The sequence below is a fragment of the Mustela putorius genome, unplaced genomic scaffold, assembly GCF_011764305.1.
Source record: "Mustela putorius furo isolate JIRA1106 unplaced genomic scaffold, ASM1176430v1.1 tig00000174_pilon_pilon_pilon, whole genome shotgun sequence".
NCBI lineage: Eukaryota > Metazoa > Chordata > Mammalia > Carnivora > Mustelidae > Mustela > Mustela putorius.
Window position 1 is genome coordinate 6,905,052 of NW_025421304.1, and position 14,780 is coordinate 6,919,831.

The 14,780-nt window shown below is 53.8% G+C and overlaps 1 protein-coding gene across 6 annotated transcripts; it reads right to left on the bottom strand.

Moving 5' to 3' along the window:
- Window positions 1-4,939: 4,939 nt before the first annotated feature.
- POP4 (POP4 homolog, ribonuclease P/MRP subunit) lies at window positions 4,940-14,063 on the bottom strand. Of its 6 annotated transcripts, none has more exons than XM_013062880.2 (8): window positions 13,830-14,061; window positions 11,521-11,573; window positions 9,763-9,986; window positions 8,373-8,450; window positions 8,146-8,207; window positions 6,670-6,832; window positions 6,423-6,524; window positions 4,940-5,470 (listed from the first exon to the last, which is right to left on the bottom strand). In XM_013062880.2, exons 1-8 carry the CDS (start codon window positions 13,834-13,836, stop codon window positions 5,380-5,382), a joined length of 780 nt encoding a protein of 259 aa, XP_012918334.1. In that variant the 5' UTR covers window positions 13,837-14,061; the 3' UTR covers window positions 4,940-5,379. The 6 variants fall into 6 exon arrangements, with proteins under 6 accessions (XP_012918334.1, XP_012918335.1, XP_044931950.1 ...); XM_013062881.2 differs by lacking the exon at window positions 13,830-14,061 and adding an exon at window positions 13,407-13,821; XM_045076015.1 differs by lacking the exon at window positions 9,763-9,986 and having other exon boundaries at window positions 13,830-14,063.
- Window positions 14,064-14,780: the final 717 nt, after the last annotated feature.

The window sequence follows — 14,780 nt, forward strand, 5'->3', positions numbered from 1 at the left end:
AGTTTTAATCCAAGTGTAACACACACAGCAAGGTCACGAACCCTAAACTACAGCCCGATGAGGTATCCGCCAGTGAGGTGCTTGTGCTCCCAGCCCCCAGCCCTGGACCAGCACACCACTGGTTAGCGGCGGTGTAACTAGGAACTGCGTTCTGCTCACACCCCTTCCAGGGAGATGAAGAGCAACCAGGGGTGCTTCTCCTTCTCCTTCTCTTGTGGGGACAGCCACCACAAGGCGGATGTCCCCGGAACAGAGGGGCAGGCACCTGTAGCTCCCTCCCTCTCTCCTGACAGGGGCTGCAGTTTAATTCCTGCAGATTCAATGAATCTACCGTAAACACCACACTCAGCCTTGTCCCTTGTGGTTGAAAATGAAAGTCAAGAGTAATTTGACTTTGAACTTGGTTTTCCTGAGTGCCAGGTTCCTGATTGAACTCAGAGACTCCAGGCTGGGTTGCCCAGCACCAGCCCCGCCTGCCTCCCCCTGCACCTTGGGTCCAGTGGGTAAAGTTGGAGATGACAGAGGGGCTTTGCCACGCCTGCTGCAGGTCACAGCTGCCCGCAGTGTGTAAGCTCTCACCTGGCTGGGATGCGAGAAGAACCCACACGGTGTCCAGGAACTGCTGCTGTCTGGGGCACCTGCCTGCCTGAAAGGCTGGGGTGGCCTGGGGGTCACAGGACACGGTGCTGTTCTGCTGTGGAAAGCCACAGTGGGGGAAGGCTTCTGTAGGGGCCAGATGGGGGTCACCATGGCTGGGTGTGGCCACCCTTAGCTACCATTAGGGCCACACCCTCGGCTCGCTGTCAGACTAGAAGTATTTAACGGAACACTTAGTACATGGAGGGCAGTGCTCTAAAGGGCACTGAGGGACAAGGGTTGCAGGGGTGGACGAGCCAGGCCAAGTCTTGGAGTTCATGACGCGTACGTTCTGCTGGAAGAAAACAATGACCCAGCAGGGAAGGTTACTGACAAGCGCTGTGTCCAGTGTGAAGTGAGGTCACATGCTAAGGGACCGCTGGGGGACCGCTGAGAGGGAGGCCGGCCAGCGGTGCAGAGCTGAGTGCAGAGCAGATGTCTGAGTGCAGACATCCATTAAATACCATCCATTAATACCGCACCCTCTTGCCTTGTGCTCACAGGTCCCGGGAAGGTGGGAGTGGTCTGAGAGGGACAGCGCTGTGGAGAAGGCACGGGGGCAGGACACTGGGGAGCTGGGAGAGGCAGGCTGGGCTTAGGTCCTGGGGGGCCCTTGATGACCCTGGTCAGACACTGGGTTTAGTTCTAAGTGTACTGGGAAGTCACTTGTAGGTTTTGAGGAGAAGAGTGACACAATTGGAGTCCTGCTTCACAACGGTCACCTGAGCTGTGGTGGGGCCACATGTGGAGGCAGGGAGGCACGAGGGGTGGTGGGAGGGTGGGTGAGAGCCGGCGCAGGGGAGACAAGGGAGAGCCACCAGCACTTCGTGAGAGACCGGCTGGGGGCAGGCGCCAACACCAGGCAGGGGTAGGAGGCCTCCTGCGTTTCTGACCTAAATGGAGAGACAGAGGCTGTTCACGGAGATGGGGTCGAAGCGGAGCGTCCTCGTGGGAGAGAGTCCTTGATTCTTGCCCAGCCTCTTCAGGTCAGGAGCCCGTTACACTCCCAGGGGTTTGGTCAACCAGCCGTGGTTTCCACTCCCCCGGCAAATGTTCACTGAGCACCCATTCCAGGTCAGCGAGTGCTTCTAGATCACTGGGGACACATCAGCCATCAAAACAGAGCCACCGTGAGCTCAAAGGAGCTCCCACTGGAATTAGGGGAGGCCGACAAAGCTCCAGATTCGGCAGTGGGGTGGGGGAGAAGCAGGGCTGCCAACACGATCTTCTGAGTCAGGTGTGTGGGGGTTGTGGGTGGGACCAACTGAGGGGAAAGGTGAGGAGTCCAAGGACGGAGATCAGGGCGTTCCAACATTTAGAAGCTCGGAGGAGGAGGAGGAGGAGGTTCCATAAAGGACAGAGAGGGAGTGGCCGGGGGGGGGGGACTGTCAGGGAGTGTGGGGACACAGGTGCCTTAGGAGGGAGGCAGTGGTTAACAGTCAGCCGCCCTGAGAGGCCACCTGGGATGTGGAGATGGGGAACCCAGCCCTGGGTTTGGGAGTGTAGTTCACCCGAGGGAGACTGCTCCGCGGAGTGGTGGGGAAAATGGGCCACTTCCTCCCCTCTTACCGCACTCCACCCCCCAGCCCAGCCCAGCCTGCCCCATCCTGGTCTGTCCTGTCTCATGTCTGTTCCATCTCAATGCGGGGCATGCGGAGACCCGGGGTTTGGGTCCCTCTTCCTCCCTCGCTACCTTCTCCTCATCAGAGCTCGATCTGACAGCTCAGCAAGCGCCGTGTGTGGGAGGTGCACGAAGGGGAGGCCAGGACACAGAACGGCTGAGCCCGACCTGGGGCCTCGTCCGTGCTGCAGCCCTGCTGGGGACACCAGCCCCCACACTCCTCTGTGCAGCCCGTCTTTGCGTCTGTCTACTTAGCAACACTCGTCCTTCACAGCTCAGGAAAAACTACCAAGAATGTTATTGACTCTAATTTTAATTTGTCTAGCACTCTTGTTAATGATGTCTATTTAAGACATCCATTAAAGGCCCACGAGGTTAATTAAATGGACAATTCCAATACAGTTCTATTAGAACCCCCCATCAAATTAATATTATAGACATTTAACAGATGTCTTAATTAGACATTATAGCTAAGAAATGCAAACTAAATTAAAATGAAAGCCATTGTCCAGAAAGACAGCTTTTTACCATAATTTATGGGTTTTTGGGGGAATGTTCATGTTTACTCTTCAGAACCTGAGAGATCTGTCACTGAAAATCTTTTCCAGCATCCGGAAAACCCCATCCCGAGAGTCCCAAATCTCAAGTCACAGTCCAGGTGTCAGAGCTGGAAGACACTTGCGCCACCATCTGGGATCCACGATCCTCACACTTCAGTGACCGGAGGAGCCAGCTGGGGTCTGACAGACCCACGAAGTCGTCTAGGCCCCTGGAGTCTGACAGCAGCCCAGGAGCTGGCTGCTTCGAACGGGTGTCCTGGTGACACTGATGCATGTGCTGGAAGTCCCAGGATCCCCCTTCAGGAAACCCTCATCTGGTCTCATGGCCCCACTTGCCAATTGGTGACACGGAGGCCCCCAAGCATGTCAGGACTGGGCGAACGGGTCAGCAGGATTCCCCACCTTGCCCCGTCCCAGGGGCTTACAACTTCTCTAGCACCTCTCCCCTCCCACGGAGCCAGGCAGGACCTGAAGCACCTCCTGTGGGTTTGGGATCGGTAGCCAGAGCTCTGCCACCCGCTCCTACCTTCCTTCCTGCTGGCCCTGACTCTCATGGGCAGGCGCTGTCCTGGGGCCTCCATGACTGCTCTGCCAGCCTGGTCCTGAGCCTCAGGACCTCTTCACATCCCACGGCAGCCTGGATCGAGCCCCCTCCTCCAGGGAGCCTCCCTGTCCACCCTGCCCCGTGTGTGCGTCTCCTCCCCCACCACTGTCCCTGTGCCTGAAGGGAGGGAGACGGAGGAGCTCAGTGGTTTGCAGAAGCGAGGGAAGCCGGCAGTGGAGAGGCCGCTGGACCTAAGCTCCTGGCTGAGCCAGTCATGGGACCCAGTGTTGCGGGCTCAGGGCTCAGGGCCCAGCCCCTGGACCAGCTGAACCGGCTAGTGGTGCCAGCAACCTAGTCAGGGCTGCAGGCCGGCCAGGCCAGTGTCTGAGGACGGGAGCCAGGCTGGCTACTGCAGCCTTTCTGAGGGGCTCTGCTAGGGGCTCCTGTTCTGGGTGGGCAGCTCCACCACTGTTCTGGACTGAATCATGTCCCCACAAATTCTGTCAAAGCCCTCATCCCCAGTGTAACTACACTGAGAAACAGAACCTTTAAGGGGACAATTACAGTGAAATGAGTCATACAGTGGAACCCTAACCTACAGGATGGGTGTCCCAATCAGAGGAGGAAGAGACACCAGATGGCTATCCTTCCCTGCAGGTGTGCACTGAGGAAGGCCACACGAGGACACAGCAAGAAGGGGCCAAGGAGAAGGCTCTCACCAGACCCCAGCCAGGAGGGCACCTTAAACTCGGACTTGCAGCCTCTGCAGCGGTGGGGAAGGATGTTCTGTTTACACTGCCCGTCTGCAGTTTGGTTAGGGCAGCCCCAGCTAATGTAGCTAACGCTTCCCCCTCCAAGTGCTTCGTCCTTTTCTTCCCCTGGAGGGGTTCTGGCCTGTCCTGTCCCTGCAGGAAGGCCCGGTCCCCCACACGGAATCGGTACCGGGGAACGTAAAGGGCCCACGGGCCCACTCACTTTTTGGAGAACAGTGGGTGCCTGGGCTGATGTGTCCTGGCCTTGTGGCTCCTGAGTCCCATCCCCAAGTGGTCACCATTCTGCTGCTCCGTGGGCCTCTCTGGTTCCTCCAGTGCGTGAGACCAACAAGTGAGGCTGACGTAGCTGTCTCCCACAGGCCTACACCTCCAAGGCTACAGCTCTACTGGGGCAGTGGAGGTAGGAGCCCGGACTGCAGGCTACCAAGCACCCTCCACAACCAGCCCTGTGCCACAGCTGTGGGGACGTGGCCAGCCCTGGTCCACCGCCGGAGGCCTCAGCCTTGTTCTGGGGAGCAGCTGGTGTGGCCTTATTAGGACGTTCACCGAGAGCCAGTATCCCATCTGGCCTGGGCCCTCAGGGGCACAGTCCTCAGGGCACAGGACCCAGTGACCCCAGGTGGGCTGTGGGGACAACAGGGCATCCTGGAAACAGGCGGGCAGTGGCAGCTTCATGGCAGGTGAGTGTTCTTGTCAAGTGTCCTCGGGTAAGTGGGGAGAGAAGGCTACTAATGAAACTACCATTTACAGAGAAACTTGAGTCTAAGCCATGAAAAACATTTCACAAGCCAAGTGGCACCAATGGTTCTGGAAGCAGTTGTATATTTACACGTTGGCCACCATTTCCCTAAAGGGGGGTGGGCAGGAGCAGGTGGATTAGGGAACCGTAGCATCAGGCTGTGCCTGGCGTGGCACATTCGGATGGGCGGAAGAATGAGCCACTTCACGGGGAAGGCAGCGACTTCCTCAGTGGGAGCAATGCATACCCGTCATCACCTAGAAACAGACACTCCTCCGTTCCCTGACTTTGCTCAGTTAGGCGCATTTCTTCCTGGATGATGAACTATTATTAACTCCGGTGTTAACGGGCTGGGGGTGATCTAGAACCAAAACCAGCTCAGCCGTGTCTCTGCTGAAAGGCGGGCACACAGGTCTTCCCGGTCTTTGGGGTCCCAAACAGCCGTCTCCGCAGCAGAGAGCTACAGGTCAGCTGTTCCCTTTGCTTTGAATTTCTTGGCAGATCGCTCACTTGACCGAAGCTGGAATTTGCTTCCATAAATGTAGGAGATGAAGCCATCGATTTCCACTGCAAACACACAGTTTAGCTTGGGGATAACTGAAAAATAAAACAGGAGAAAAAGGACAAAGCAAAAAAAAAATCCTGACGGTTAAGCTCACACTAAAGCACAAGACCTTCCTAAAATCTCTGCATTAGAACATAAGCTAGTAAGGAACGGAGAGTCTGCAAAGCTCAGCAGCACAGGACGACAGGGCATTTTTCTGCCATAAGACCGATTTATTCAGATTTTAAATAAAACTCAACACTAATTTTTAGGGTCAAAGGCTCTAAGCCAAACTCCCAGAAAAAGTGCAAGAAACAGGTCTCCCAGCATGGTTTTCAGACTAACTCATGGCTTTATGCCGTGCGTGAGGGCACCCACACACCACTTTCTGAGGTTTAAAATGAGACAAGAACATACAAGGAAACTGAAGCAGAGAGAGAGAAAACAACAACAAAAAAAACCACAAAAACACCTCCAAAATAAAGGAACAAAAAACTCCCATTGTGGTTTTGCAATCTCAGAATCTCAAGAGCCCAGGTGCTTATGCTCTTCTTTGCCAGAACAAGGAGCTCTGGCACACCCAGCAAAGGAGGCTGCACTTGCTTTCCTGGAACCCAGAGTTACCAGAAAGGGCCAGATCCTGGAACCCCAGGGACAAGCACTAAGCTAGTTTCCCTCAGGGTCTGCATAGCTCCACTCCTTGGCGCAGGGCAGCAGGTTGGGGCAGGGGAGGGTCTCAGTCATGGAAACAGACCCTCATATCTGGAAGCACAGCCCAGCAGCCCTCTCTCCAGTCCCATCTGGCTGCGGCTGCTGGCTGGGCTCCAGATGCCCTGGGGAGAGCCGTGAGGGCAGGGGCGCTCTCAGCAGGCATGGGATGCAGGGTCAGCAGGGATCTGCAACCTGTGCTGACCAGAGAGGCCAAATGGACCCACTGAAGCCACGAGGAAAGGGCCGATGAAGCCGGGGAGGCCACAGGCCACATACCCTGAGACAGTTCCGTACCTTTCAGGCGGTCTTCTTTGGTGAGGATTTTGAAAACGTGCTTTGTTTCCTGTAGGAGAATTCCTGTAACACCCACATAGGACGGGCATTTGGATTTCGTGACTGCAAAGGAAAAGGGCATTCAAGGCCTCAGCCTCGGGGGTGCTGGGCAGCCACAACCAGTTAGTGGGTGGGGGTGGTGGGGAGTGGGGGGCTCCTCAGCTGGACAGGGACCAAGCTGAATGAGTCTGGGGTCCCAATCCCTTGCCTATGGCTCTGGAGCCTCTGGGCTGTTCTGACAAGATGTCCTTTGGGGGGTCTGCAGCCACAGGGGTCTTGGGAAGGACTCTGGAGCCAAGAAGTCACATGTGTGTCCAGCGCCACCAAGATCCACAGGTTGCTGGGATGGGGCCAAGTCTCAGCGATGGGATCTGAAGGAACACCAGCGCATCACATCCTTCCCATGACCCACCAAACTCTGGCCAGAATGGGATCTTGCTACAGGCGGTGAAGCAGTGACTGAGGCAAACTGCCACCACAGGCAGCCGGCCCCTTGGCTCTCTTGACCCATGGCCCCATGTAGCCTCTAGACAAGTCACCAAGCACCTGCCACGTGCCTGGCACCATCGGAGATCAGTGCTGGGTGTGAGAGTGATTAAGACTCTTCTCGGCTCTGCTCTCAAGAAGCTGATGTTCTAAAGGTAGGAATATGTGCCACACCAGACAACTGCATTTTCTGATCGTGATAACTGTTATGAAGAAATACACAAGGTCATGGAGAGAAGGTTCACTGTTCGTGATGGTAGGCCCTGGGGGGAAGTGACGTGTGAGTAGGGGCCTGAATACTGAGAAGCAGTCAGTCTGTGACACACAGAGCTCTGGGCAGAGGGAAGGAACAACAACAAAGGCCCGATGAGGGGCCAAGCCTAGTGTGTGAGAAGCAGAAAGCAGGCCGATGTGATTAGACCTGGTGCTCAGTAGAGCCAGAGGGTCCTTTTAGACCTAGGTAAGGAAGCAGAAGACAAACATGGCCCGAGTTTTGGTCTAAAACCTTCCTTCGGGCTGCCTGGTTGGGAAGAAGCAGTGTGCCAGCAGGGAGAGGGCTAGGCAGCTTCTACCAGAATCCAGGGGCAATGGCGGTGGCTTGGATTTGGGAGCTAGGATGTGCTGATGGATGGTGCTGAGGAATCAGGGAAGAAGAAAGGTGTTACCGCCCAGGTTTTGGGTGAACAACCAGAGTAAACACTGGTACCATGAACGGAGCTGGGAACACCAGGGCAGGGGCTGATGTGAGCAGGCTGGAGTTGTTCTGGGTATGGACAGGTCGTGATGCCTGCTGGACAGGGGGCCAGCTGTGTGCAGGGCGGTTGGATGAATGACGATGCTCAGGAGAAGGTCTGCCCTGGACATGACAATGGGAGTTGGGGGAGTCCATAGCTGAGACTGAAAGCAGGGGAAATGGGTGAAAGGGACTCTCTGCTCAGGGCTGAGGACACATGCCAGCAGCTGCTGTGCCCCGTGGGAGAGCAGCAGGGGTCCCTGTGTGGAAAGGCACACAAGCCATTTAGAATGTATCCAGAAAGTGGCCAGAACTGGCTCAGGTAGCAAGTCCTCTCCCACCCTCAACACTGGTGATCTGGAAACGTCCACGTGACAAGCAGTGTGTCTAGCCCTGTGGCACAGAGCCATGCTGCTGAGTGATGCTGTGGGTGTTTGGGGGACCGTGGGCTCATAGGCGAGGTACCTGAAACGAGAGCCCCGTGAAGATCTGCCTTCAACAGCTTGGTCTGAATCATGTGCGGCTGCCTAGAAGGTAAGCAGAAGGCCTCAGAGTTGACCATGAGCGAGAGTTCTGAAGGGGCACACAGGTCTACAAACTTCTGCAGCCAGCTGGCTCTGAAGGTTGCATTCACAGTCATCGTAAGCCTTGGGTTCTGCCCCAAAGGGCAGGGTTGCAGACATGCAACTCACGTGTCTGGCTTGAGACCACCGCACAGGTCCCGGATATACTGCTTCCAGAGTTCATGTAGAGGGAGAAAAAGACTGTATCTGTGGCAAAGGTAGAAAGAAGTAAAGAGTTAGGCGACCTGAGCTTGGGATTGTGGGCTCAATAGGGCACAGAGCTCAGCCTGATGCCAAGGACCCCTACCTGGGTCATGGGGAACTAGTGCAGATCCTAGTTCCACAGCAGATAACCTGACAGACAACTTCGTCCCTCTCCTGAACCTGTTTCCGCTGCTAGAACCCTCCTGGTGCCCCTACATCCTTCCTGCTGGCTACATGCAGCCTGGATGGCCAGCACTCCAGCAGACCCCTCACACCACAAGGCACCCTGCACAGATGGGAGCAGCCAGGTGCTCCCAGGGCAGCACTGCCCAAGTCTCGCACACCAGCCCAGGGGGCAGGACGTGCTCATCTGGACGGCTTTTCACGAACTAAACTTATATCTTGCTTCACCATTGCTCTCTGAGATCATCTGCTACAGGAGCCAACCCTGAGGGGAGCAGAAAGGAGCTGCAGGCTGCCATACACGTCCCCACTTAAGGGACCAGGTGTGTCTGAAAGGTAGGCCAGTGTTGGGATGCCAGGGAGAGAATCTCAGAGGCTTTCCTCTGGGGTCATTATTATGGGTCCTGGTGCCTCATGGGGAACCTGTTATAGGAAACTGTTGGGAAACCTCAGGCTCAAACTCAAAGTGGGTTCTACCTGTGTAGACACCAGCAAGGGAAACCTGGGCAGGCAGTGGCCCCTTCCTCCACCTGCAGCGCAGCTCTCTTTGCAAGCGGGGTCCCAGACACAGTGACTGACTGTGTCTGTGGGAGGCTATTTGGCTGCAGCTCTTGGAGCAAGATCTACAAACCGGCCGATGACAAGCATGTGCAGAAGCATGACCAAGCAGGGATGCAGTGTCAGCTGGAGGGAAGAGCACGTCCTCCCAGAGTGATGCGTCCCTTTCAGAAACTTCTGAAACATGTGGGCAGCATGTTCTTTGGCAATAAACCCAGGGGATGATTCTGCCTAGTGCTAGTAAAAGCTATAAAGAGTATATAGTAAGATCCATCAGTTCCTCTTTCTCTGGGAAGGCCGAAAGACAAACAGCCTGTTGTCATGGGTAACAGACTCACTTCCGGTAGGGGCTCATTAGTTAAGGCTAGGACAGGAGCCAGACAGTCAAAGAGCAAGAGCCTGGCTGTGCCTTGCTGTGAAAGCCAAGTGCAAACCCAGCCTGAGTTAGTAAAGGGAGGCTGCCCCCTTGTGGCTGCAGTGGGAGAAGCTCTCTTAGCTTCAGGGGAACTGGGTCTCCCAAAGACACCCACTCCAGGAGAAGGAAGCTGCCTTTGGGAGAAAGGCCCTGGCATACCTCTGCTGCTCTGGCTTAATGTCAAAGAGGTGCAGCTCTCTCCTCTGCCTAGCAGAGAGGCCCTTGGATTTCTTTCTCTTCTCCTTGCGCTTCCGGCGAGTGGCGTACTCCAGGACCACAGCCTTGCGTTGCAGCTGGTCCTCCCGGGCCTGCTGGCTCATGTGGGGTGTGCTGCGCTTCAGGAAGGCCCTCACGAAGGCCTCGGCCTGCTGGGCTCCCAGAAGCTGCATGGGGACAGGGTGGCACAGCGCCCACTGTTCTGGTGGGGGCAGCCCCAGGCCCCAGGCCCTCCTAGACACCGCAGATGGGATGCCTTCCCTGACCCATCTGTCTCCCGACTGAGCCCCACACAGCTTCTCATCTGTTGAAGATGAGCTCCCCACAGCTGTCCAGATGTGAAAGGCACCCTCAAATACCAATTCGGACACCAATTTGCACAAAACAACCACATCAAAATTCAACTTCCTACTATACATCTCTGAGGTTATTGTGAAGGGATTACAAAGAAAAAAGCCCCAAACCCTTCACATTAGGAAGAACAGGCTTCTCTGATCTTTGGCAGGGTGGAAAGCTTGAGAAATGTATGCTAACAATACTTATTCAGTCACGACCAGATGAAGGCAAGCTATGGCCTCAAAGGGATTATCCTAACACTTGGCGAAACAGTACCACCTGATGCCCCAGGGTGGGCCACACCTTGGGGAGCAGGAATGACATGGTGCCCAAGTGGCAATCCCCTTTACTTGGGTTTGACCCCATGGATGTGTCATGGCTACTCGCTAAGTCTGTTCCCGCAGCACTTGGGGAAGAAGTACCAGTGCATTTCAGCCTCCTGGGTTCACTTTCTCCCAAGAGCACAACAGCACTTGACCGTGACTCAGCACAGACTCCTAGCACATGTGGGCAAAAGAACTGCCCTAATAGTGTGAAATTCCTGAGAGAACTCCAAATGTCACTGCCTCTCATGTGGGGAGTTCCACTGGTCTACTCCTCATTCAGCTGCCTGCGTCCTAGGTCGGCCACAGCCCAGGCAGCACTGTCTATGCAGGTCCTGCCTCTTGGCTGGGGATTTCCTGACCCCCTGCTGCACTAAGCAGGCTTTTTACCCTGGGAAGCTAATGTGTCAATAATCACACTCTTCCTTATGGAGAAGCAGGCGGTGAAGGGATGATGTGATACACTCGACCTTCAAGGCAGCTCACAGTCAGGAGGGCAGTCAGCTTCGACTTTGCACCTTAGATACTAACTAAAGATTCGTTATCGCCATTATTATTACCATGACATGGCAATTACTTACTTTTTTTAAGTACCTAAGTGGCCTTCTTCATGAAGAAACCAAATGAAAGTGTATCAGTCTTTCAGTCCCCAGTGGAGCTTCTGCCAAACTGACAAAGCATGTTGGCAGCATCCAGATATAACAGAAATGCCACTTAGGAAATGTGATCGCCTGCCCTCTTCAAGAGTGAAGGGGGCACAGTGACAAAGCCAAATAACAGTGCTCATCAGGTGGGCATAGCCAGTATCCCCTACACAGTGGGAGAGGACACAGGATCAAGAGGTCCCAGTTAACCAAACAAGGGAAAAAGAGGCCAGCATCTGGAAACAGGCCATCAGAACAGCAGATCTCAATGGAGCCCAACACATCTACTGGAAGGATGAGGAGTAAGACATGGGAAGGACATCTAAAGCAGTGTGAGGGGATCGAGCCATCCTTGTCATCACCTCTGCTGCTCCCCGACTTCCTGCCATGTATTGTACCTGAACGTCGAGCTCTTTGGCCTCTTTCTGAGAAAAGGCATGGTAGATCACACCTGGGGGATTCAAACAAACAAGATATGACCAATTCAGGTTCGGCATGACTATAAGACTCATGACTTTTCTAACTATGAAACTAACTATGGTTATTTAGAGGTAGGAGAAGACAGGAATGCTACAGAGAGCACAGACTTCTAAGCTTTCCTGGATGCCTCTTATTCTACCCTTTTGTCACCCACCCTAAGTTTCAAGAATGTGCTTTCAAACAGTGTTTCTCGGGATGCCTGTGTGGCTTAGTTAGTTGAGTGTCCAACCCTTTATTTCAACTCAAGTCATGATCTCAGGGTCCTGGGATTGAGCCCTGTGTCTGGTTCTGCATTCCAGGCGAGTCTGCTTGAGAATCTCTCTCTCCTTCTTCCCCACCCCTGTGAGTGCTCTCACTCTCTCTCTCTCAATTAAATAAATAAATCTTTAGAAAGAAATATAAAACAATGCTTCTCAAATATTAATTTATGTAGGAAACTCTAGGTTCTTATTATATGTAGATACTTGGGTCCTACTCCCAGATCTGGCATCTCTTTCTTTTTCTTAAGACTTTTTAAAAAATTCATTCACTTGAGAGAAAGAGAAGAGAGAGCCTATACAAGCAAAGGTGAGAGTCAGAGAGAGAAAGAGAAGCAGACCCCCCCCCCCCCACACACACACAGAGTAGGGCTTCTGAGAAAGAAACTCCCCACTGAGCAGGGCATCTGATGCAGGGCTCCGTCCCAGGAACCTGGGACCATGACCTAAGCTGAAGGCATAGGGTTAACCTGCTGAGCTACCCAGGCGCCCTCAGACCCTGCATCTCTAACAAGTTTCAGATGCTCCTGCAGGTCAATAGACCACACGAGGAGCCGACTGGTTTAATCTACCGCAGGTTAGGGCCTTGAACAGTCGCTCTGTAAGTCTGTGTAACTCATAATAACGTTGTATCACAGAGCTTCCCAGGACGCAGATGGTTGCAAATATTACATTTTGTTGGCTGTAGGATGTTTAAAAAAAAAAAAGACTTTTCACATTGCAATATCTATGAAATTGGGGTGTATCATACAATAGATGGTGTCCTACACTGATAAAACACAGTAGGTCTTTCTTCAAGCTCAAAATATATATAGATCAATGTGCTTTCGACCTCTAAAAACTCCACATGTCTGTTTCTTACTTCATGTGTGTTAAGAAAAACATGGTTCTGGGGATAGAGTACAGGTGTAAATGTAGTAAGTTTAAGACAAAGGCCTGGTTTAAGGGTCAAAAGACTAGAAATTTGGTTCACATGACACTCTGTAAATTCCATCCCAGCTCGCTTGTGCTTCCTTGAGTACATCTGAACAAGCAAACCAAAGTGTTTATATTATATAATATACACAGTATATTATATTATATACATATCATATTATTATATTATATACAGAGTCTGGTTCTCCTTCAAATGCTAGAGTGGCATTAAAATCTGTTTCTAAAGAGCAACCCCAGGAATGACTTTGCTTCACCTGTCACGGGTGCTCCAATTAGACTTGGAAGTCTTTTCTGGAACAATCCACATCTAACAGTTACTGAGCACTCATTACTTGACATGCACCTGGCTAAGAGCTACACATTTTATCTCATTATATTCTCTGAACAATCTTTATTCCTATAAGGCACATGAGAAAACTGAAGCTCAGATTTGCTGAGACACATAACTTGATTACAGAGATAGGAAGTGGCAGTGGTGGATAGGCACATACTGGTCCAAAGACCAATTTTAACGGTGTCTACACTCCCCTGCTTATAACTGCCCTGGGCGCTTGCTCCCTCCCTAGGCACGACTCTTCTCCTCTCAACTCCCAAAGTCCGGGGAGGAATACCATTCCTCAGTATGCTCCCAGCGCTTTCCACCAGACAAGGGACGTTCACAGAACAGCCGGCGGGGCAGGAACCACCATCAGCACCTCACAAAAGGGGAAACCAGGTCGCAGAGAGGATCGGAGCCTTAACCACCGTCAGCAGGTGGCAGGCAGCGGCCAAGTCGGCCCAAGGCCCTCGGCCCTCCTTTAGCACACTGAGCGGGCCCCAGGGGACCTGCCGCCAGCTCTGACATCAATCTTCAGCGCAGAGACTGCGCCAGGCCAACGGGGACTCCGGGCCTCGGTTTCCCTTATGCAAGGCGGGACAATTCCCCTAGCAGTTTCAGTCGGTCTCCGCTGCGAACCGGTCCACCTACCAGCACCAAGTTCCCGACCCTTTACATCCCACCCCTCCCCGGCTCACAGGCCATCAACCTCGCTTACTCTTCATCCTCCAGCCGCTTCCGGTGCGTTCTGATGACGTTTCCTGCAGGCGCCCCTCTCTTTACCTCTCTTCACTTTTCTCAGCAGCCCTCGGCCATCAAAACTCTCGTTAAAGTTTGGGCTGGAGGGAGGTATTGTGCCCGAGCTCGCGCGCCACGCTAAGTCGCCAGACTGACACGCTGCAACTCTCACCTGGAGTCGCATGCGCGCGGTGGCGTCTTCTGTGACGTCACTGACGCGCGCCGATCTAGGTGGCGCATGCGCCGGGTGGCGGCTCCGCTACACCATGGGCACGGCTAGACTGGAAGGTGTCTATGCTTCGTGGGACGTTCTCAGCTCCCGTGTACTGTAGGCGCGGGAAGGCCAGAAACCTCGGGGCTGTGGTTCGGGCGTGTGGACTGCTTGTGAAGAGCTGGAGCAGAGCAGGGCCAGTTGACCCGAAGAGGACTCCGGGGACTTTGGGTATCGGGGGGACTACGGAAGTGGGACAAAGATGGTGGGAATGAGGTCCATGGGGTCACTCATCAGCCGTGTCTGCAGAGTAGCCGAGGCCCTGAAGTTGGCATGGACGGCTTAGGCTCTAGTTTTGTCCTTCTGCTAAACTAGCTGTGTGACCTCGCTTAAGGCACTTCCCATATCCAGCGTCCCTTTTCCCATCACTGTGAGTTGGGTCTGATAGTCTGAACGTTTTCTTGAGACCCAGAATGTTAGTTTCTGTCAGGAAGTCAAAAGGCAAGGATCTGATGCCCATTGTTCTGGGGAAAGGTCAAGAATTGCGGCTGGGAGGCCAGTGCAGACGTCTCCGAAGTGACCTGGTGTGCAGCACGGTGCAGCCTTCGTTTCTGCGGAGTGCGGGTCAGGAGAGCAGTATAGCCCCTCCACTTTAAGACAGTGGGTCAAACTTCCAGTAAGGTATAAACTCCTTTTAAGGGAGCAGGAATTGTCTAGGAA

Excerpts from the sequence above, each read along its gene's own strand:
- POP4 (XM_013062880.2), bottom strand. Across the intron at positions 9,987-11,520 it reads CCAAAGAGCTCGACGTTCAG|CTTCTGGGAGCCCAGCAGGC; the intron begins GTACAATACATG and ends GTCCCCATGCAG. Across the intron at positions 8,451-9,762 it reads ATTAAGCCAGAGCAGCAGAG|ATACAGTCTTTTTCTCCCTC; the intron begins GTATGCCAGGGC and ends CCTTTGCCACAG.